At 39.9% G+C, this 23,011-nt stretch overlaps 3 protein-coding genes across 5 annotated transcripts; 1 reads left to right on the forward strand and 2 right to left on the reverse strand.

Annotated features, from left to right (window-relative positions):
- Window positions 1-60: 60 nt before the first annotated feature.
- si:dkey-177p2.18 (phospholipase B1, membrane-associated) lies at window positions 61-7,522 on the reverse strand. Its single transcript, XM_067479626.1, has 16 exons — window positions 7,404-7,522; window positions 7,238-7,275; window positions 5,792-5,882; window positions 5,487-5,545; window positions 5,117-5,184; window positions 4,831-4,874; window positions 4,356-4,476; window positions 3,967-4,018; window positions 3,543-3,623; window positions 3,043-3,108; window positions 2,182-2,273; window positions 1,905-1,986; window positions 1,630-1,731; window positions 1,416-1,511; window positions 1,051-1,122; window positions 61-964 (listed from the first exon to the last, which is right to left on the reverse strand). Exons 1-16 carry the CDS (start codon window positions 7,456-7,458, stop codon window positions 854-856), a joined length of 1,230 nt encoding a protein of 409 aa, XP_067335727.1. The 5' UTR covers window positions 7,459-7,522; the 3' UTR covers window positions 61-853.
- A 1,774-nt stretch (window positions 7,523-9,296) lies between these two features.
- Window positions 9,297-15,409, forward strand: LOC137101701 (dr1-associated corepressor). Of its 2 annotated transcripts, none has more exons than XM_067480425.1 (6): window positions 9,297-9,455; window positions 10,381-10,453; window positions 11,752-11,845; window positions 12,165-12,281; window positions 13,360-13,459; window positions 13,864-15,409. In XM_067480425.1, the coding sequence occupies exons 1-6, from the start codon at window positions 9,414-9,416 to the stop codon at window positions 13,888-13,890; spliced, it is 453 nt and encodes a 150-aa protein (XP_067336526.1). In that variant the 5' UTR covers window positions 9,297-9,413; the 3' UTR covers window positions 13,891-15,409. The 2 variants fall into 2 exon arrangements, with proteins under 2 accessions (XP_067336526.1, XP_067336527.1); XM_067480426.1 differs by having other exon boundaries at window positions 9,301-9,782.
- On the reverse strand, window positions 14,640-21,414 carry ahsa1b (AHA1, activator of heat shock protein ATPase homolog 1b). Of its 2 annotated transcripts, none has more exons than XM_067480424.1 (9): window positions 21,174-21,414; window positions 18,847-19,037; window positions 18,568-18,650; window positions 18,357-18,474; window positions 16,811-16,902; window positions 16,507-16,641; window positions 16,033-16,134; window positions 15,846-15,897; window positions 14,640-15,633 (listed from the first exon to the last, which is right to left on the reverse strand). In XM_067480424.1, exons 1-9 carry the CDS (start codon window positions 21,251-21,253, stop codon window positions 15,461-15,463), a joined length of 1,026 nt encoding a protein of 341 aa, XP_067336525.1. In that variant the 5' UTR covers window positions 21,254-21,414; the 3' UTR covers window positions 14,640-15,460. The 2 variants fall into 2 exon arrangements, with proteins under 2 accessions (XP_067336525.1, XP_067336524.1); XM_067480423.1 differs by lacking the exon at window positions 21,174-21,414 and adding an exon at window positions 20,230-21,021.
- Between the last annotated feature and the right edge of the window lie 1,597 nt (window positions 21,415-23,011).

The following is a 23,011-nucleotide window of genomic DNA, read 5'->3' on the forward strand; positions in this document are numbered from 1 at the left end:
TACTGGAGTACTGAACTTCAGTACAACTTTGAGGTACTGCTTCTTTACCAATTCACTACTACTGCTACTATTGGTACTTTTTTGCAGCTTTTAATTCTTAGTACAAAAAATAATCAAAACTCATTATATAATATAAATAATTCAGAAATAAGGAATAGGCAAATTTTGCATAGCCTGAATTTTAAAGCGTTGAGATTTTATTTGAGGCCTGACCTTTTTAGATCTGCACAATAACAAGTGCAGACTTATTATTGAGGTGCATGTTGAACAAATCTGGACAGAAAGGCTGTGCATTAACAAGATTAAAAGATCACAACTAATACAGTATCTAAAGAGTAAAAATAAAAGATACAGTAGAAAAACAAAGTTGAGCTGGTACATTAACAGTTGACTTCCGTTTGGAGAAATAAGCTGTGGAGGTAGTTGCTGGGTTCTGTGAGTCCGACATGGTCTCATGCTAACTTTCTTCCTTTTCTGGTGTAGGTCGGTGAGGAAGGGGTGTGTGAGTCTCTGCACACTACACAACACGCTGCAACCTGCATTTTGACTGTGATGGTGCAAGAGCCAAACATCGCTGAGATGGAGGAGGAGATCAAACATTTTTGATATATTATGACCTGATTAAGTTGGATCGAGATATGTCATATGTCAAATATCATTCTTGAAAATCTTAGAACAAGAGTTCTGTAAATATAGCTAATAACAGAGTAGACAACATCACTAACACACTACATTATATTGTTAAAATTGTGATAAGGATGATGAGTTACTAATTTTGAATAATTGCATTATATTTGTTTTCTGCAAAAAATATTTCTGAACTCATGACACATATCAGTGGGAATTATCTTAATTATAGCAAATTAAACAGGACAAATACAGAAACGTGAAAGATCAGCGTCATGGAGAAATGTTTCGGTGCAGAGGACACATGTCGGGGTTTGGTGTAGATGTAAGGATGCTCCTACAGAAAAGTAAGAAACACGTGTTCAAAACAACGTTTTTCATGCACAGAGAACTCGTCAAAGTGTCGTGTGACTCACGTTGTACCTTTGGCGGACAGATGAGTTCTACTGGCTCTGAAAACGTTTTTATCATCTCTTTCTCTTGCTCTGGCTGAAACTGAAAAAAAAAAACATTTCAGTCCGTTTAAAAATCAGGATCACAAGAAATTTATGCTGAGGGAAGTCTAACAATTAACAGGATTAATAAACAGCTAATACATCACTTCCTGTTAACCGCGTTGCTCTAAATAAGTTACACAGAACACGGGATATTTAAACCCTGATTCATTCACTATACGTCCACATATTGATGTTGGCAGCCTGCTTTAATTGATCGCTCATGGAAGTCAATAGCTGTTACCAAAAAACCAATCTAAACCTAAAACTTTATTTAAAACGTAAAATCTTCACCATGTTGTTCCACAGGCCCTTTGCCATCTCCTCGTGTCCCTTCACCCGGAAGTGGAAACAATCTGCTGTGAAGAAGCTCAAGTCAAACGTCCCATCCTGAAGTTTAAAGAGTGACTGTTAGTTTAGAATTCGGGAAATTAAGACATGAGGCCCATTTTAATACAAATTCTTTCAAATGAAATTTTGTGTGTGTGAGAGAGAGACAGAGACTTACAGGGAGCCTCGGTGGTCCTGCGGTCTCTAAAAAAGGCTGCAGAACAACAGCAAAGTCCTTTTTGAAGAACCGATCGCTGTGCAGAAGCTCCTTCAATCTTCTCTGTAGACAAGAGAAGATAATCACTCAATCCATCACCCTTTGCTTGGTGCTTGGTTCGAACACCGGAGCATCACATGCTACACAAATAACTGAGGAAATATTATGATTTGTCCTAAAACATTTCAGCACAAATAATACACTTAAAAAAAGACCCCAATGCTAAAAGGATGTACCTGGAATTCGTAGTTTATATCAACCAGCTCCTTCAGTTCAGGGGAGTTTTCTTCAGGTTGAATCAGACAAGAGCAGAAACTCCTGTGAGCAGATCATCATCACACCATTAGATCATCATCCAATTGGATCTAATCAGCTCATCAAGCAAATGATCCTTGTTGAAAACGTGAAGCCTGTTGCTGCTCGACTGATTAAACAAAGACCAACAATCTAAGGAACATCTGCACTGCATCATTTAATAATTGGACACAGCAAGAAGGAGAGAGTTTCGGTAACTTTTGAAGCAGACAGCCCAGAGTTGGTTTCTGAACTTCTCTGAGAGGCTTCATGGAAAGAATCTGCACCACGTTGACGATGGTCCTGGGGAGCTGAAACCAGAAGACAACACAAATCATGTCCACAGACTGAATAATGCATCTTTTTCAGTCTGTACATCTGCTCTTGCTTTTGAAAGTATGAGTGTTGTTCTGCATTTCTTTTGTCTTCTTGGTCACATGTCTCTTTTTAGTCAATTTCCATGTGATTATGGTCATTTGTGACTGTTTTCTGTCATTTTATTATGGTATGTTGTTTTTAATGTGTTTTTGTTTTGGGTGGTAGTAACATTTATGGTCCGCTCTATATCTTTTGGGTCTATTTCTCCTCTCCTCCTTTTTGTGAGACAATTTATTTTCTGTCTCTGTGGTGATGTTTTGTCTTTTTTTAGTGGTTGGTTCCTAAGAATTATTTCATATGAATTTTGTTTGTGACATTCTGTGTATGCTCATTTTTGTCTACTTTTTGGTTGGTTTTGCTGTTTTTTTTTCTTCTGTTTTTGGTCCCTTTTTGCTGATTTGTCATATTTAGTTTCATTTGCTTCATTTTGCTCTTTGAGTTTCAAAGAAGAAACTGCTGTGTTCATTTGTCGGAGCCCCCTGAATTCTGCCTGTAAGTCTTTTTGGTAAGTAAACCATGACAGCTATTTACTTAAACGAACACTTAAAACGTCCTTGTGGTTCCAGCTACATTAGTGTGTTGTAATCGGTAATCAGTCAGGAGTGGACGAGACAAATGGCCTCCCACGAATTACCTGTGCTAGCAGTTAAAATACATTTGACATTTGATCATCGCGCCTTATTTTGATTTACCAAATCTCACCTCGTTCATCATCATGTCAAGAGCTTCTGTCATGTGGTGGATGAAGCTGTCAGGTGAGAACAAAGTCTGTGGAAAGTTTGAGCAAAAGGTGAGACAAGTCTTTTATTCCTGTCATGTACTTGTTCGACCAAAACACTAAATACTTGTCACTGATATATAAATAGTATTATTTCAGTGCTGTGTGGCAGTGTTTGTCCGCACTCTCTGGGTACACCTGTGCGGTTGGGTGTGGACAGGAATGTGCTTTTGTTGCACGTGTAACCCCACCCAGCAGTAACGTACCGTGGAAAGACCTACATTCCTGAAGGGAAAAGATAAAAACACTTCACAGAGAAAAGCTCTCAGCTGCACTTAAGTTGCTTTCTGAAGACATGAAAATAGACATAAAAAAAAAATGCAGCACATCAAAAAGGCATTTTAGCACAAAGCACTTCCATTTGACTTGACTAGAACATCTACAGACTTTGAGAAAAATCACACAGACCAAAGTCTCCTAGTACCTTGTTTTTGCAGTAGTCACAGATGTCGTTCATGCCGATCAGCATCGTCACCACCTTCCAGTCCTCGTGGAAGTTCAGACCCTAAAAGATTCATTTTGTTGGTAAACAGCACACAAAGACTACAAATTAGGATTTTTATTCTCTCTGATATTAAAGTTTAAACGCAGACCAAGCTTCTCATATGTTACCATGTATCTGAGTCACAGTGAACATAGACAATTTTATAAGTTGCAGTACTGAGAAAGTGATTCAAACTAGTGCTTTTGTGTCCATAACTCCAAAGGAATTTTGCAAATATGTTCGTAATTTGGACGCGCTGTCGAACAACGGCCCATATTTAGTAAAGATCATTATATACTGATGTTCAGAGTTATTGGTGAGTTATTTCTGTGAAGCTGATACTTCAGGTAAAGCGTTGACTTACTGGATAAGTCTTGAATGTATTGATCATGTGTCCGATCTGATCTGAGACGTTCCTGCAGGAGAACGAACACACAGAGCTGAGTCAGACACATTAAAGTCTACCTGGAAAAAGCATTTCCAAAAAAGAAAACGATGGTGACGATGGAGAGAAAAGGCGGTGACGAATGCTTTGGCGCTGAAAGGATTTTCCAAGCAAAGCTGAAAAAAGCTGAACTTGTGTGTGTGTGAGTGTGTGTGTGTGTGTGTGTGTGTGTGTGTGGACGCTCAAACAATAGTTTGAAAACATTTTCATTGTTTACTCCCTGATTTGAGTTATAGCACCACAAAAGACACTTATGCTTTGACAGCTGACGCGGTAATTGTGGGCAGGAACAGTATTTAGAGTCTTACAGCGTGTTGTGACCGGTGACAGCAAAGTTGAAGCCGGTCTCATTGACTGTGGTAGGTTGACCGTGCATTGTCATCCTTGGAGATGGACCCAGCAGTCTGGGGTTGAAGAGTTTAAAAATATCTAAAAACAAAGATGAAACTCAGGTTGATTTCCTACACTCATCAGAAATCCCGAAATATACCCTTAGAAAAGAGTAAGGGTCCCAGGACGGATTACTGTGTGAAGCCGTCACTGGATATACGGCATTAAGATCATCTAGGTTTAGTTTACAGTTTCTTATGAAGTATGAAATAATCTCAATCCCGAGCAAAAAGTTAATGGTTTTTGCAATTAGATTCTGCCAAAAAGGGATTCTAATCTAATAATTGACCCTTTGGTGCTAAATCAGCTGTGGTGTTTACATATTGAAATTTAATGCAGCCAACTCAAATGTTTTTAGGATTGTAATCTGGAATCTTAAAGGAATGAACTTACTTGCCAGGGTAATGACATTTTGATAAGTCCCATAACCACCGATGCTACAGTGAAAGAGTCAGAGCAATAAAAACATCATTTATAACATTATTAATATTTATAATGAGACTGGGAAGATAAGATAATGTACTTTATTAGAGCTTTGCACGGATGCAGAGCAAAGCAGCTTTTTAAACAAGCGACCATCTGCTACGAACCACCTGATAATGATAAAGCATGTGGATATTAGCTGTACAGCTGGAGACCATGATGCATATGAATCTCAACCATGAAATAGCTCATTTACCTCCAAGACACTTGACGAAATTCAAAAGGTATTGATAGAATTGTGGAGCCATTGGCACCAATAGCTGTCTGCAATGAAAGCACAAAGCAAGATTTAGAAAGACAAACATGTTGTGACATTCGTAATCATTGAAATGAGCTTGATGGAGGCAGAGTTACATTTGTGGTCTGAGTTACTGGGTGAATGGGTATAAAATATGAATTAGTGGTTAATCAACCGATGAAAAACACAAAACTATTTGGGTGGGACACATTTTTTAATTCAATACTGGACAGTTCTGGACTACGTATTCAGCTGCTACATTATTAGGATTTCAATATTGTTCCTGATGAAATCAGTTTTGTAAACACCATAAATTGACTTCACTCACGGTTAAAGAGTCTCCCAGTGCAGCAATGACTTTGACATCTGCAGCTTTGACATATTCAACTAGAGCGGAAGAAAAAAAAACTCAAGAAGCCCATAAAACCCCCAGTTTTCTCCTGATAACCTTCTCTCAGGTGTTCAAATGATTCAGTGCAATAGTAAAATCAGTCATATGTTGGAATAAAATCTCCTTCAATTGAATAAAAAACACTTTGCACATGTGTGCAGACAAATCCACATACAGCATTTACAGCCCAAACTCTTTTATAGTAATTAACTATAGAACGTATTATATGTTTCATAACTCACCCGATGTGGGGACGGTGGGAGACGGACTCATGTCAGGACAGTGGAAGGGAGGATGGAGGCTACGCTGCAGTAAATCTGTTCCTAAAACGTCCTGCAGGAAAATCCCACAGACACATTCCCACTGTTACGGAACACGATGGACCTGGGTTCCCAACCAAACTGCTGATTGGTGTAAGTCTGTAATTTGGGTTTTCTCGTCTTTTAGCTTAAATCTCATGGTGACGAAATTTAGAAACACAATTCATGATTTCAAGTGTTTTGAGTTTGGGGCATCTGTGCGTGTAGCTCACTGTAAACCCCGTCTTTCTGGTTTTTTAAGAGAAATCTCCAAATTTCCTGGTGACAAATCTCCACTGTAATTTCATTCATTCCTCGTGAAACACAGAACTGACTTATCCGTGAAAAATCCATTTCAGACACTGTTGGCTTGAGTGTTTACGGCGTTTGTTGACGACAACGAAAACTAGGGGAAAAAATCTCTTTCACTCCATGAATTCGCAGTAATCACATCCACTCCTGCTTACTGCAGTTTAAGTATGAAGTTTTACTAAATTGACCTTGAGAAATAAATTTCTCCTCGTGATCGGTTGGTTAATTAGCAAATACCAGCCTACTTGTTGTTGCATGCTACATGCCTGATACTCCATCATGAAAATGTAAATGAATGCAGAAAGGAGCTCCAAAGTCTGGGTAAACCACCTTCTCCATGTGGCCCGACAGCACATGCTAAAGTCATGAGGATTAAATGCACCTGGTCCTGGTCTCGGACCAGGTGCCAAGCTCTGATTTGCATCTGAGAAAATCGCAGCTATACTGTAAATTTGTACTGGTCATTTCCAGGCCGTTCCTCTTTCATAGCTGCTTTCATCCTGTATTTTTCTGTTTTCATTTCCACTAACTCAGAGAAGGTGGATTTCTGGATCTGGGGTTCATCCTAAGGATGAGAGGTACCTGAAAATCAACTCCCCCTCTTGTTCCCCATGAAACGGGAAAAGCTGTAGGACGATTTGTAGGCTGAGGTGCAGGTGTGGAAGTGATTGAAGTGAATCTTTTTAGGAGTTAACAGCCACTAAAAGAAGAGCAGTTGTGATGCAAATATGCAAATAACACAGAAATGGTAACACGTGCGGAACCTCTCAGCATTATCTCACACTACATTATCTTTAGGCCGTGTGCAAGTATTCATGCGTTTATCAGACAATTTAGTGAATAAGTACTAATTAGCTTCATGCTAAACCAACTTGCTGAAGCTGCAGCTGTAGCCTGCTCCGGTTTTCAATGAAAAACTCAAAAGTTGATCTATTTTGACAACAGATTTGCAGTGTCCATCGGCTTTGTAACCACCGATCTCTGCATCGTGCATGGAAATGTGATAATGCATAAAACTTTTGAAAAAGTTTTAAATAGCTCATGCACACTGTTGACTGTCTCAGACGGAGACAATACCTGGTTGGATTCTTCCTCTTCTCCACGTAACGTGAAGCCTGGAAGGAGAGAAGAAAGAGTCTCCATGATTTGTTCCAGATTCACTGGTTTGAAGCTGTGGAAGAGTCCATATGAAGTAAATGAGGCACAGAGAGAAATGTGAGTTTTACAGTATTTTATCACCTACCGTGTACTTGACATGTGGAAAGTGCACAGACAGCAAACAGAACACAGGGGAGCATGTTGTCCTCCTTCCTCCAAGAAGTAAATAAGGATCCTCCTGCTGGTTGGTAGATTTATTAGTGTTGAACAACCTTTGTAATTACTACTGAGAAACCTTATCTTTGACCTTCAGTCGCCAGGCTCCAGTCAGAGTAGTTTACTGTAGTTAAGCCAATTGTACCTTATATTTATATATAAGACATCAGTGTTTTCGATATGGTTCATTAGATAGTTTGGCAACACATTACGTAAAGTTTCCATATTTATAATGCGTAAACACGACATTTATATGTAGTAAATGGTTTATAATGAACAATAATGACTGTTTTAGCAGGACATAAGTGTCATTTATGTCTTTCCCACATTACAAATGGAACCTGTTCCCAGAGAGACCAGCAGGTGGAGACAAACAGGTCAGCCCACCTAAATTTCTTTTAGGTGAACACTTGCACTTTGACTTGATTACTGAGAGTGTGTACTTGTACCCCCTCTGCACACAGTGTATCACGTGTTGGTGTGTATGAGGCTGTGCAGCTGCATGCTGACAGCAACAAGACCACTGGTATTAATGTTGTGGCTGATCGATGTTCGTCGGACTCCGTAGGACCCCTGTCAAATCTGACCAGTGCATGTCGTCACAGCAGACATGACAATGCAGACTTGAGCCCAGGATGCAGAGATCCAGAGATGTCCACAGCGTCCTTACAGTCGTCATCCAGTCGTCAGTCTAAATGGGTCCAGACCTCATGGTTGCATATCATCACAGTAAACCCCTTTGATCTCAGAATGCAGGTCTACAACTCATCCCAAACTGAAGGGATGTCAGGTCTGGTAAGTTGTGCTGTAGACCACCCCATTTGGTTAGTGACGGTCGCCCCAGTTTGACGTAGACGTACAGTGATCCACCACATAGCAGTTCGGGGATTCTCTCGTCTGATGACTTACTGAGAAGCCCTGATTAAGTTTCATCTGTCCAAAGTTTGTCTCAAGCCACAAGGCCACTCAGTATTTGTTGCGATTTGAAAAGTTGGACTGTCCTGGATCTTCCTCCTTGTCCACGAAGGCTGGCTAGACTCCCATGGTCCTCAGAAGGCTTAATAATAATGTTGTTTTCTTTAGTGAGGCTGTGAAAACATCAGATCTGATGGACATCAACATTTTACATGTTTGGTTACTTTCACAATCTGCATCATACAGAAGCGTGTTTTCTCAGAAAATACTTTAATTTAATATCAGAATTCTGGAGAATAAAGTCAGAATTCTGGCTTTTTTTTTTTTACACGATTTGAATAAAAAAACCAATCAGATTGAAATGTAGATATGTTTTTTTTTTCCTTTTGCACATCAACATTCAAAACTGCATTTTAAGAAGCTGACACATTTCACCAAAACAGAATTCTAAGAATGAACCAGTGTTTGGCTTAGTGCCAGTTCAGTAGAGTTCAGATGGTGTCATCTGGGGGAGCTCTGGAAAAGCAGGTTGATCACAATCACAAACTCCATTCTGGTTCCTCCAAGTGATGTCATCTGGAGAGGAAGAGGGATGTTTAATGGAACTAAAAAAAGCAAGTTCAAAATCAGTGAATGGTCCTTTAAATCTAACTTACAATACTTAGGATTGTAGAAGAGTTGTATTAGTTGTGTACTGAGCAAACATCCCAGTTTTCAGATGCTCAATAATTTGTCCCAGAATAAGAAACTGGCGATTCTTTTATTTAGGCCATAAAAAATCTCCAAAGGGGGGCAAATTGGACGGGCACGTGTCGTGACGTCATTATTGGGGTCACGGGGGTTGACCTCCGGTGTGTGTGTGTGTGTGTGTGTGTGTGTGTGTGTGTGTGTGTGTGTGTGTGTGTGTTTTTCTCCGTCACTTGTGCAGCCTTGTTCCTGCTGAACGTAAACAAATGGACGCAGCAGCGGTTTGCGCCAAAACCATGAACGATGTGATCGATCCGCGCGGACTGAAGCTGGGAAGATGCCGGGACACAAGAGAAGATATAATGTCCGCTTCCCTCCTGTGAGTATGAACCTTACTGTGGCTCAGTTCAGCGGCTCCACGCTCCGGTAAAAACACGACAACTGCGTCCGTGCAGCGTGGAGCAGCTGCTGCATTCAGGGACTCTCGGAAATCGGACCCATCGCTACTTTGGTTCTTGACAGGCTGCAAAACTCTCAGCAACACGGGTCGAAGTGGCCGTGGAAGGGCTGGGATGCTACGTAGTTTGCCTTTGATGACACAAATCGACAGTTTAACCAATGAAAGGGACCGAAGAAATCAGATAACGGTATTTCAAAGTCGGGTGCTTCCCCGCTGCTGCTGCTGCTCAGACATGGCTGAGATTAGGTGCGTTTACACTGGTTAGTAGTTATTACGCTGAGCTTGAGATGCATGTCAGAGGGAAGAATGAAGGCAAATTCAGCACACAACTGTATTTATTGGTTACGATTTGACCTCAAGTCACACACAGGACTTGTGTTGTTATCAACTTTTTTTTTTAACGCACTCTTTTTGTCATTTGACTTCCCATTGTATCAAAGCTTTCGAGTTGATGTTTCAAAAATCAATTAGTCTTTAACACAAATATTTGTATTTTGTTTGAATGCTTTGCCTTCTTTCCAATCTATAAATCAAAATTAGGAAATAAACAAAGCAAGAAAAAGAAGGAAAACTGTCTAAATGAAAAAATCAGGCTCATCCAAATATTTATTTTGGAATGATTCACGTGTGTTGCTGCTTTCTGCTGCTACTTTCTGCAACTTTGATTCCTTTGCACATGTTTTGTTGTGTAAACCGTGACAGAGTTAATGACAGATGGACGATCTATCATTCAGCACTAAAAGTACGAGGAGCACTACATCCCTGTTGCGCACACGATGAGGAGCACCTGAATGCAGCAGCCTAACCTGCCTGTAATGTCTGAAATGTTTGTGTTTGCTCTCAGAGTCGCATCAAAAAGATCATGCAGAAGGACACGGAGGTGGGGAGGATTGCGATGGCGGTTCCTGTGATCATCTGTATCCTTTTTGGCCCTGCAGATGTGCGCCTGCTTATTCAAAAGTAACTCGCGTGTTCTGCAGCGTTCCCATTGCTGGGGGACGGATTCTAACCCGTGTACCTGAACCAAACTGACCAAATCAAACTTTGTTCTCAAAGTTTGATTTTTCACATGCGCATGTGTTTCTAATGGGGATGTTAAGGTGCGTTTTCCACTCCAGTCACACATTAGGACCTTTGTGTGTGTCTCGTGGGTCTTTTTACCACAAAACAAGCCACGTTACTCGTCAAAGTTCTGCTATTAAAAGTTTCTGGATCTTTACATTTGTAAAAATCTTTCATTTTCACAGTTTCGTTTCACTCTCGAGGCCTGTTTGCTCCTATTACACTGTACGAAGCTGATCTGCAGACTGAAATATCTGTGAGGTCCAATTTTAAAAGTTTTTCTCCTTTAATTGAGTATTTCTGTTTTCTGCTACTTCAACTTCACTAAAATTGTACTTTTACTTCACTACAGTTATTTGATAATTATAGTTACTTTCAGCTTGAGATCATATTAATTAAGTCAGAAAAAGTAATAATCATCAGATTTTGTTGATCTCCAGTAATAAACTATGAAAATGTCCAGGAGTATTTAATTGAAATTCAAATTATTACATTGAGTGTAAAAGGGTCAGGGGTTACCGTTAAAATCAGCTCCAACGTTAAAGTGATGAACACATGAATGTACTGACATAATGTCATATTATCGATGTAAAATGAGCTGTACTCCTTGCAATATGGAGCGAGTTCTTTTACTTTTGGCACTTAACTAGTTTTGGAGCTGATTTTTTTCTTAGGTAACAATTTGTAATGCAGTACTTTTAATGAGAATGAAGTATTTCTACACTCTAGTATTGCTGCTTGTTCAGTATTTAACGAGTACGTCGTTCTCCACTGGGTTTTACAAAACATCTTTAGGTTTTGAGTTGAGCTCAGAGAAACGTCTGACCTGCAAACAACAAGGTGAAGTAAAATATTTAAGCACAACCTATTTGTGAGTGAAGATCAGTGTTTTCTATGTAAATTGCAAGTGAAAGATTGCAATTTCATTTGGTTAGTGGCAAAGGAAATGTTTAAAAAAACCCGATATTTTAAATCTCTTCCAAAACCTAATTCTCTCCCTCTTGTTGCATTTTGTCGTCACAAGTAAAAAACCTGAACTAATTTAGTTTTGTAGCTCTGACTGGGTGTATTTTAATATATTAGCAGTGCTGATAGAGGACTTGTAGAAAGTGCAACGATGTCGAGCTTTGAAATCCTGAACCTCAGACGCCAGCTCGGGCATTGGAGATGTTCCTGAAGTCATTGTTGACCAAAACATGTCTGATAACTCAGTCAAAGCCCAGCACCGTCATGTCCATCGCTCACATGTGAGTCTGTTGTTCCACCTTCATACAAGTGTTATAGGAAGCTGCACTCACATCTTACCTTGCAGTACAGTACATACATTATATTAGTACTCTGTCTGACTGTTGTACTGTGTATTACTGCTTACACCTTGTCTTCATGTACCTCTCCTAAAGCACCGACTGCATATTTGTATCCAAATTTGTTTCCTCATTTAAACTAATCCAGGTTTGATATAATGTTTCTATATTTATCCTTAGGAACTTTAACCAAAGGGGAGACTTTGTTGGACTGTTGGCGTTTGTAACGTGAATAACGTTAATTCTTCATGTTGTTATTTAGGAAGCAGTGCATAGAGTCGGAGAAGCTCTTCCACTTCCTGAAAGAAGCGGTAGAGCGAACCACATCTGCAGCAGCCCAGAAGGACAACAGAGGGATGAGTATGTGGCCGTTATACAGGTAGAGACTGGAGCACTCGTGGTGAAAACTGCTCTTTATTATTTCAAAGGCTCTAAAATGAATATTTAGTGTCGGGTTTGTTACAGCCGACAGTCCAAAACCCCAGAATGTTGTGTTATCAATAGCAAAAACAATGAGCAGAAGCTGGAAAAGTGAATGTTTGGCATTAATTTGACTAAAAACACACAAAATTCCTCAAAATTGTTGCTAAACTGTTGCAGCTCTGCTCGGATCCTTTCAGAGTTGCTTGGCTACGTTACAGAGCTTAATGCTCAAATCCAAGCTTTTTTTTTGGCTCAGATCCACTTTTCTGGGATGATGTTTCTGCCTGGAAGTCTGGAACCAAACCCACCATCTCTACACACAGAAGTCAGCACATGGATTCAGATCAGAAACTAGTTTAAAACAACAGTCAGCAGTCGGCAGCCACACAGAAAAATGTGACCCACTGTGCGCGGAGGTGGTAGAAGTACACAAGTGAAAGTATTGGCCTAAGGAATTGTCCACGTCAAGTGTTTTACTCAAGTAAAAGTACTGAGCAGATTTTCTACATTTATCCGAAAGTTCCAAAAGCAAAAGTACTCCACTAAAAAAACAATGTATTTAAAAAAAATACTGCTAATAATAATTATGGCAAAACATGTAGAGTAATGTACATTATTTTATTACTTGGCAACACCTGAATTCCCCCATCGTGTCCCCCCATGGTGTGTACAGCTTATGAGAGCTACATTGTGTATTTATTGATAAAACTGTTAATTGTTAGGCCCATAAACTGACGAAAGATCTACATTTATATCTGAAGGTGTGTGTATCCCAACTGTTGATAAATGCTCATAAAATGCTTTAAGCAGATGTTATTACTGGAATTTTGAGTTTTGTTGAGTTGAAATGTCACTTTTTTGAGCATTTATGATTATTATAAAAAAAACAACTACATTCTAAGAGCTCACATTGAAAACTGATTCTAAAAAGCTGAAATCAGTGAATGTTTTTGCGTTTGTGCTTGAGAAGCGACTTACAGCGAATGTCCCGATCAACTTGCTCGATTTTTATTCATTCGTCACATTCTTGTCAGACCCAAACAGCTGGACATCTCTGTAAGGAAAACGACCGACGTGGGAGAAATGGCGCCGCGAAGGAGCCTCGACTCGCCCGACGTCGACTCCAGCTCCGACGTGAGTATCGTGCGAATGTCTCCCATTCATTCCCTTGTCTCAGTCTTCTTGAATGTATAATTAGAATTAACAGTGAGGCTCATCACACTGCAGAGAACAAACCGCTTTGCTGTGTTTCAGTTTGTGGCCCAGATGGTTCTTATGTAGGTTTTCTCCTTTTACTGAAAGTTTGATTTGCGTTTCTATTAAGATTTCTATTAAGGTTCGTAATGAACTGTGGGAGAAACGAAGTCCTCCCCCAGAAGAGCCCCGTTAGGTTGTCTGGGGTCTCCCCTCAGGTGTTATCTGGCCTGTGCCCACAAACAGCCACGACACGATAATTCAGGGCACTACAACATTCCTGCTCTTTTTTTTTTTTTCTCAATTCTTTTCAGTCAGTGACTCACTTCCTCTCCCTCTTCCAGGAATCAGAGCTCTACATCTGCTTATGACTGAGTTTACAACCAGAGGAAACTGCTGTGAAATTCATTTGTTGCTGCATTTATGCGTTGGCGGCTCAGAAAATGAGGTATATTTACGAAGGAAAGCTTATAACTGAACGTAGAGGCATTTAAGTTGTGTGTTTGACCTCTGCCTGCTAAATTTGTTTTTTTTCTTTGTAGATAAGAAGATAAAGCTTTTTGTTATTAGGCTCCGTTTCACTTCATTTGTGACAGAGGTTTTAGAAAGAAATTAGGAACTTGACTGTACAATCTGTACGATTTTCTTTTCTCGGTCAGGTACATTTTGTTGAACTTCATCTAAACACGTTTAACAGTTTTTAATTTGTAGCTGAACTAAGAATCTGATATTTGCACATAATTCATTTTAGCTACTCCGCATCGTTTTTTTTTTTCTTTTACTGAAATGTGATTACATTCTTCATCCCATTGAAGTTATTTCGACTGTGCCGAGTAAATTTGGTTTTCCAAGAAAGATCGGAAAGTGTGACCCGCTGCAATCTTTAAAACTCAAGTAAGTGCTTGTTTTTGGTGAATAGTGGCCTCTGTGCTTTTCTATTTGGAACATGAAATTTTAAAGCACTTGTAAATTAATGTTTTAAAGGCTGAAATCATGAAAATGTGAAAATAAAGTCACCTGTAAATAAATAAGTCGATTTCCACTTTTCTCATTGTCAAATGTAATGTAAAAAAAAAAAAAACTTTATGGTGTTGTCACAGAAATAAAAACATCAAGAACATACAGGAATTTGTTTATTCCAAGAAACTAATCTTTTTACACTGCGGAGGGATGAAATTCAGAATAAATAGATGTTCTGAAAGCTTTACTTTAAATGTACATTTTGAAGCCAAATATTGGAAATTCTCTTTAGATGCTATACTAGCTACCTACATGAAGAATTGAACGGTTTCTTTATGTTCCTGCTGAAGGTCTGAGCTGCTGTGATCACCCAGATGCCGGAATCATGATGTGTATGAAATCAAGTGTGAATGAAATAGAAATTACAGTACTGCTCAACTATAGGTGACAGACTCCATGAGTAAAGCTCCGATCCAGTGGTCATTCCTCTGACAACTTGAAAACATGCACGATGGCTGAAAGCTTCTTCACTAAACACTTCAAAAAACAAAAAGTAAACTAAGTAATAAACATTCATTTTTCAAATGAAAAGAAATGCAACACTTACTTTACCTCTTGCAATAATTTCATATTTATATAAGTTGAGGCCAATTGAGTTGAGGCATTAGTGATTTTTCTTACTCAACCCATTTTCCTTCCTGAGTGCCAGGCTACTGACACAATCCACTGATGCTTCTGCATACACTCCAATACTGAATAGGAAAATGTGGATTTAAATATGTTCAGAAATTCGAACATTAACACACACACACACACACACACTAACAGGTGATGGATTGGAGTCACTTATTTCACCTCTTGCGATAGGATATCCTGTGCCAGAGAGATCGAAGGACAAAAAGTAAAAAAACCAAAAAAAAAAAAAAAAAAGAGGGAAAAATTACAGTACTACAGTACTCGTGTACTACAGCACAGTACTTTTCAGAAGAGCCGCGCTCCGTAGCCAAAAGTCTGTCTGATAGCTTCAAAGTAGTATCTCTTCCAGCCCTCTTTTGTCTGCTCCTCCTCGCTGTCAGGGACGCCTCGACATTCCACCTTAAGTTCTGTCTCGCTGCTTCGGTCCAAAAGGGTCAATGTGATCGTCGCATAATGCTCTGTGAAGAAAAATAGCGGTATCACCCCCGAGTGAACAGGAAGTCACTACTTGTCCGTAACGACCACGGCACAAACATTCGGACAATTTGAAATTAATAGAGTGTTTGTTTTCTGCACTACCGACTTAAAACAATAAGCAATGACTTCATGCATAAGACTTCGCTGTCACTAATGCTTTTTTTTGAAATATAAAAACAAGTAATGTACTTACCACATGGCCAGTTGTTATACCTCCACCTCATAACTATTTTCTCATCAGGTACCTGGGGACAAAAATAAAAAATAAAAAATTGCTTTCATTCAACTGTCAATAAGCAGAATAAATAATGAATACAACTCTACACATTTAAGCACAGTATATTTACTTTAAGATTTCGCGATTGGAAAGTTCCTCTTACCAGCTCTGTGAATTCGCCGAAAACGTTTCCTCCTAACAGACGAAACTTTCCGCCCCTCTGTCCATCCACTGTGGCGGGAGCATGTGTGAATGCTTGCACCATCTGCACACAGACAAGACAAACATCCCACACTGAGTTAGGCTGTTAATTACAGTGCATCCAGAAAGTATCCCAGCGCTCAACTTTTTCCACATTGTGTTATGTTACAGCCTTATTTTAAGTCATTATTTTCCTCAAAATACTACAAACAATACTACAAAATACCCTATAATGACAAACAAGTTTGTGAAAACCTTGGGAATACATCCGGATGCACTATGTCAAATTTTATTTGTGTGCTTGTAAACCTAAAATGTTTTATCTGCTAACCTATTGGATCGTTTTAGCTGTATCACCTATGAGATCACAGGGAACAGTAGTCGAAAACTTAACCACAGCAAGGTCAGAAATGGAGGATTAATAGGTAAAGCTAACCTCTTGGTTGAGGAAAACCCTGTAGAGATCAGCTGGTGAAGTGAGGAACGTTTCTCTCATGCTGAATTTGCAGGTTGGGATCTTGACGCCGGTGTTGATGCTGTTCGGAGCTGCTGTGGTGCTGGAGGAGGAAATCTGCTCGACATAAAAAGAGCACAGTCTTGAGTGAAGGAAGGCTGCCTATGCTGCCATAGGACAAATGCTGCTGACGCACGGCTGCGGTTTCTGCTACAGCAAATAACGAGTCTTGCATAGAAGTGGAAAATGTAGCTGATGGCTAGACATTATTTATGTCAGCACAAACCTGAGTTTTATCCTTAGTGGCTGTAGACTGTGAGGTGGTCTGTAGCTTGGCGACACCGTTAGCTGTGGGCAGGATCATTCCCTGTGTGAACTCTGCCATAAAAGAAAAATAACCGAAGCTTATGACCAACTTTATTTTATAGAAAAACAAATCGGGCATGATTCATCTCCCATTTCCTGCTGCTTTAGGTTTTATATCTGTTACATGACAAATGGCACTTAATGCATTCGAATGCACCTTCACGTACCGGTGACTGCTCTTTATTTGTGTGTCTTTATGGAGGGCATTTCGTACGGCAACACACTTCCAATATAGGCTATGACATGCTGCAGAATTTACAGTTTTCTGTAGGCCAACCTATAAGTTAGCATCTTCCCGGTTTCCTGCCCAACAAGCGCATTTGGACTAAGCTATTAAGAAGCTACAGCACAGTCGCATGACTCGAGCATCACAATGACTAAACTTTGATTTTGTAATTTGATTTAGCACACTTACCTCCTGTACAAATGCCTTTTCTCTCACAGTGACATGTTATAGCGAGTGATCACGAGAAATAAACTGGCCAACAGCATTTCCAAAAACAAAAATGCACTGTGAAGGCTTCGGCGCTGAAAGGATTTTCCAAGCTTGCTGAAAGAGCTGAAATGTTTGCTTTCACTGAACGCAGAGTTAAAGCTGAACTATTTATACAAAGCTGAAAGTTTTGCTAAAGTAGCTGAAACATTTTACAATAAAAATTGTAAAAGACAGGATATAAAATGCTCAGACTGAGTTACATTTCCTGAAATAGCACAGAAATACCTACATTTTAATGTAGAATTTGTTGAGGAAATATGAAAGTTGACTGAAGAAAAAGACCAAAGTTGATAATAGCTGAAATAGGGCAAAGCTGAAGAGGAGCCGAAGAGTTTCTCCAGTCATTTGAATGAGGAAAAAAAAAAAAAATGCTGAAAATGTTTAAAGTATAAAAGAAAACCCTTCACACGTGTCCTTACTAAGCTGAACATGTTGAAGTTTGAACGGTGTTTCTAGCTGAAAGTATGCTGAAGTAGTTAGGCCAAAAAAAATGTACAGAAGACAGAAGTCAGAAGAATAATTCTAAAGATTGGAATAACATGACTGAGTAGATGAGTCTCCGTGTTCAGGCATGTTGACATTTAGGGTTTCAGACATCGAATGTAGTCTAATTGATCCACTTGTTAGCAAAAGTGTTTAAGACACATAAAAGGCTGAAAAATAGTGCCAGGAGTTATTAACTGATGACTTTTTAACTACAGACCTTGTTTCAGACTTAATCAAAAACCCATTTAGCATGAGGGAACGAGAGGTACAGGACTCATTCCTGCGGCATTCAGTTGTAAAAGTTAATAAAAAGAACTAATAGCTAGGATTTAACTGAGTTAAATCAGCTATTTTTTGACCATATTAAGTTCATGTATGTGCTGTACAGCAATACAAGCCAGAAGCTGGTTTTGACTGTGATTTTCTTTGTCTGACTTGCCTTAAAAAAATACGACAAAAACACCCTAGATCAAGTTTCACTCACCTGTTTTCAGGAATCCAACGTAGCTTCCCAGTGCTTCACGGATTTTGTCAGCTCCTTTTGTTTTCATCAGGTTGACCAGTGGCGTCTCGGGTTCATCTTTGTTCAGCATCACACAAATCTGGACAAAGATTACAGGGCAAACATCACCACAAAGCCCCTGCACCACCAAGTCAGATGAAACCAATAGACCAAGTTATTTAATGAAACATACATCCAGATCCTCCATGTCGTTTTCATCCGACAGGTTTGGAACTTCAATGGATCCTTTGTATTGAATTCCTGATTTAGACTTTCCTAGTGAAACAAAGAGAGTAAGATGGTCAGCAAGGCTTTTTTTTTGGATTATCCAGTCTCTGTGTGGCCCACTGATGCCACTGCAGTAACACCACAGTTTCTGGCTGCTTCTGCCTGTTAACAGACAATGTACAAATACTACGAAACCTTATTTTCACTTAGCCTAAACAAACATTAGCCGTAGCCTTTTCCTTACCAGTCCAAGTAGCTTTTAGGTTCCATTCATAAAAGAAAATAAGTTTCCCTTTGCGGTTATTGATCGAGGCCTCTCCTTCCAACTTGCTGACTTCTGTGACCTCACACGTCCCCTCTTCACTCTCTACGCTCACCCCGAGGAGCAGGGATTTTAATTTGTCTGATGACCAGTTTGTTGCATCCCGTTCAGTCCTGAGAAGTTTAGAGGAGACCAGAGTGGTGAGAGCATATCCAAGGGAGTAAACGGCACAAATGTTGTCACAATTTCAAAGCCTTTAACATCCGTAGATATCGGATTTACTAAAAATCATATGTACATTCAGCCAGATAAACTGTATAATCAGTAACTGACAAAAAATAAAAATGTCAAAAGCATGTCAGTATTACCCCAATGATCACTTTCTGCTTACACTTACTCTAAACATTTTTCATCCTGAATAAAAATCCTTAACGTCAAACGTGCGTGAGACACCATGTTGTATTAATTACATAATTACCGTGTTTCACAGCTTAACTCGTAGTTTGATACAGAAAGGCGTTTCTGCATCGATGGCACCATAGCTGACTAAAATACACATTCAGAAATGATGCCAACTAGTGCCATCAAAACAAGCCCCAAGTCAATTATTACACTGTGCTCAAACCCAAAAATAACAGCTTTTTCTCTGAAAAGGTGGTACAGCCTGACCTCAGCTGCCGACTAGGTGGGTTTCATTTTTTAGTCACTAGTCACAGGAACAGTAAAGCCCTACAAAGCAAATTAATTTTGCGTCAGAGATGCAACCAGCTAGCATTTGTTGAAATAACATTGATTTTATTTGCATAGCTTAATATCACACTTTTTACTCAAGGGGAATTTACAATACGGACAAACAAACAACACCTTCTACTTAGCATCTCAATTCAGATATAGAAAGAATGAATTTATTAAGAAATGAATCCAGATAATATTGGTAAAATCAGAGGGAACTTCAGTAAGATAAAGAGCATGGAAAGATATATAGTTGTTGTGATGATAGAACAGAACTACAGACACGGTCAAGCAGCATCTCTGAGACAACTAAAACTGGATTTTAGTCCAGTTTATGGGCTTGTTTCTGGAAATGTACACAGTAGCACCTACAGGGTGAAAGTGGTGACCGCTGAACAAATCTTTCTCTAAGTAATGTATTTTTCATTAAATACCAACTAGTGACTTTGTGTTTTTCTTACGTGGAGAAAAACGTTTGTACATGACATGAATGAAATTAAATAAATGTTAGCATTTTGCATTGAGAAAACATGAAAACTGGGTTTCTGGATCAAACTAGAAGTGATGATTAGGCCTAGAAGTAGTGAATTTGTGAACTTATTTATTACATTTTTGCCCCTTTTCTCACCGTACATCAAAACATCAACGGTTTCCAGCTCGTCCCTTCGAAGTCGCTGGGGAACATGTTCTGCACACTGATTTGGCACAAGGTTTTTAATGCCGGATGCCCTTCCTGCCGCAACCATCCCATTTTATAATCCGGCAGCAAGGTGGCCCTTGGTGGCCGGGTGGGGCCATACCTGGTGAGGTGGGGTTTGAACCCTTGGCCTTCTGCATCCCAACCCAATGCTCTACCACTGACTCTCCTAATAACAGCATTAACTATCCAATAAATACAACAGGGAAACTGACAAACCGCTAAAACATCAACATGTCATTTATATAAAATATCTGAGGTTCACTACGATTCACAAATCTCTTTTTTTTTTAATAACAGTTGGTAGATGAAAGACACCAGTGAAAGCTTTGTAGGACTGTTGCAGACCTGGGGACACTCTTAATAACTTATATATTCAAATACCCAAATACTTTGGGCCACCTTACAATAGAATAGAACAGTAGAATAAAACGATGATAACGTCAATATCTGGGTCCTTATTCAACAGCACGAACCGTGTTTTAGCCCCGAAGTCACGTTGCAAACGGGCCTACTTCACGTGTTGTGAGTGTACCGACAAGAGACCGAGAATTTCCAATGCAGCAGACCCGAACATTGCAACGAAGGAAACCTGGAAGTGTTTGACCCACCTCTACCTGCGAACAACCCCAAGCCACGCGTTTGCAGCTACGATAGCTAACTTAGCTGCAAGCAAACGAATTTGGAAAACGACTAAAATGATTTTTTTTTTTTTAAATGTCACACTTGTAACACACATGTAACGCTCGCAGCTCGGCGTGAACAACCTCAAAACACAGACTAACACAGGGTTTCTCATTTGGATTTAATTAATACGGGGTGGATGTCTGACGTTAGCTTTAGCGTGCTAGCTAACCATCAGTATAATTCTATTTCTCACCAGTGCCAGTTGTTGACATTTGTCGCATCGGCTCTCTCCTCCACAATCCACCGAGGGTCACCTTCTCCCCACTTCGCCATTTAGCCAGAAAAAACAATTAATAGACGGTTTTTAATGTACAATGTTATTGGTTTGTGCAAAGAGCAGGTCTGTTTCCCGGTGGCTGTCGGGGTGCACGTTGTTTCTAGAAGCCTCTAGCTGCTACTGGCTCTCTGTGGAAGTGCTCCTGCGTTTATTCGCCGATCACAGAAATTGCTGGAAACGGAACTTTGTGGAACGACATTTCCCGTCCCGGAAATGTTTCTGTAAAGACTAGTTCCGCGTCACGAAAATCGAATTCTAGAAAGAAAAGAAAATGTAACACTATCGTTACTGGATATGTCTTCAGAGCCACAAGTTCCGGAATGATGTCCATTTATTTGCAACTCCTCAAGCTTACTTTGATTTTTTTTTATTAATACTTTATTATTCATTTGATGCCACGATATGAAATGCCAGGTCTATAAATGTAGGTTGTCCATTAAGAAAACATCCTTCTTAGCGATTTTTTTGCAAACAGTACATTCAAGCATTTTGCTACACTAAAAACAATAAACCTAGCAAACATGCATGTGCTTCACTTTGATTTTTATGAAATATTACTCCCTCTTATAATTTTTTAAAAATTTGTTTCTATGTCACCTCTTGCTTCTTGTTTATTATGTTAGTTAATTTATTTTTAAAAAAGGCATGTAGCCATAAACTCTAAAAACAGGCTGTTATTAAAATGTATAATTTTTTATTAACATTCATTCACTGGGGGTTTAACAGCCTTGTGCTGAAGGAGCTGCTCAGACTCTCCAAAGTGTGGTGCTGGGGGTGCGAGGTGTTATCCATGACAGGTGTGAGTATGGCCAACATCCTTCTGTCCGCCACCTCTTCGATGAAATCAAGTGGGCAGCCCAGGAAAGCTCTCTTCCCGTCTCTGTCCCTGCTGCCAGTCACGCAGTCTCACGTACTGTGGCCTGTCAGTGAGGTAATTGATGGTCCATGCAGGCAGATGTTGGTCCAAGCCTGCCTGTGTTAAAAGCACTGTCAAAGAACATGGCCCTCACAGTACTCCCAGGGGACTCCAGGTGGGTTAGGGCCTGATGTAGCAGATAGATGACAGCGTCGTCCACCCTGATGCCAGGTCTATAAGCAAACTGCAGAGGGTCTGGGCCTGTGGCCTTCTGGGCCTTGGTCTTTCTTAACCCTCTCTTGAGGCAGAGCGGGTGGGTGGTGATTGGTTGTGGTTGTCTGGAGCTGTGGGGTGTTGGGACCTCTCTGTGACAATAGGAGGAAGGGTGGAGTGCTCCACATAGAGTTGAGGTGTGAGAGGCTGCAGCTGGGAGGACACGACTGGCCTGGAGAGGCGTGAAGAGGTGGTTGGGGGCTGGTTGAGGTGTGAAAGGCTGCAGGGAGGGGACAACTAGCCTGGAGAAGCATGAGTTGTTAAACGTCCCAATCCCATGTAGGATGCCAACAGAAGTTTGGGACGACTAAAGCCGCTTTATGAATGTATCGGTTCAGATTTATGTTTTTTGTTCATTTCCAGTGAAAGGAATATTAGACAAAAAACCCCTGAGTGACTCTTTGATGACAGGTTCTCGTCATGTGGCGACATCTGCTGGCCAACTGTCATCAAAGCAGCTTCAATAATATATTCAAGTAACTTTTCTATCGTTGAGATCCAGAGTCCTTTATCATTACACAGAAACATTTTAGTACTGCTTCTAGGTGTCCCTGTATGAGAATCAGTTTGGAAAGCTAGTCTTTAAGGATTGGTTAAATAATATTTGAGATTATAAATACATAAC

This window comes from Channa argus, chromosome 16, assembly GCF_033026475.1.
Source record: "Channa argus isolate prfri chromosome 16, Channa argus male v1.0, whole genome shotgun sequence".
Taxonomy (NCBI): domain Eukaryota; kingdom Metazoa; phylum Chordata; class Actinopteri; order Anabantiformes; family Channidae; genus Channa; species Channa argus.

Excerpts from the sequence above, each read along its gene's own strand:
- si:dkey-177p2.18 (XM_067479626.1), bottom strand. The coding sequence starts at position 7,458 with ATGCTCCCCTGTGTTCTGTTTGCTGTCTGTGCACTTTCCACATGTCAA. Across the intron at positions 4,019-4,355 it reads GTCACCGGTCACAACACGCT|GAACGTCTCAGATCAGATCG; the intron begins GTAAGACTCTAA and ends GTTCTCCTGCAG. Across the intron at positions 3,624-3,966 it reads ATACATTCAAGACTTATCCA|GGTCTGAACTTCCACGAGGA; the intron begins GTAAGTCAACGC and ends TGAATCTTTTAG.
- LOC137101701 (XM_067480425.1), top strand. The coding sequence starts at position 9,414 with ATGCCGGGACACAAGAGAAGATATAATGTCCGCTTCCCTCCT. Across the intron at positions 11,846-12,164 it reads GTCATGTCCATCGCTCACAT|GAAGCAGTGCATAGAGTCGG; the intron begins GTGAGTCTGTTG and ends GTTGTTATTTAG. Across the intron at positions 13,460-13,863 it reads ACGTCGACTCCAGCTCCGAC|GAATCAGAGCTCTACATCTG; the intron begins GTGAGTATCGTG and ends TCCCTCTTCCAG.
- ahsa1b (XM_067480423.1), bottom strand. The coding sequence starts at position 20,342 with ATGGTTGCGGCAGGAAGGGCATCCGGCATTAAAAACCTTGTGCCAAAT. Across the intron at positions 18,651-18,846 it reads CCTAAAAGCTACTTGGACTG|GAAAGTCTAAATCAGGAATT; the intron begins GTAAGGAAAAGG and ends TTGTTTCACTAG. Across the intron at positions 16,903-18,356 it reads CGTTGGATTCCTGAAAACAG|AGTTCACACAGGGAATGATC; the intron begins GTGAGTGAAACT and ends CTTTTATGGCAG.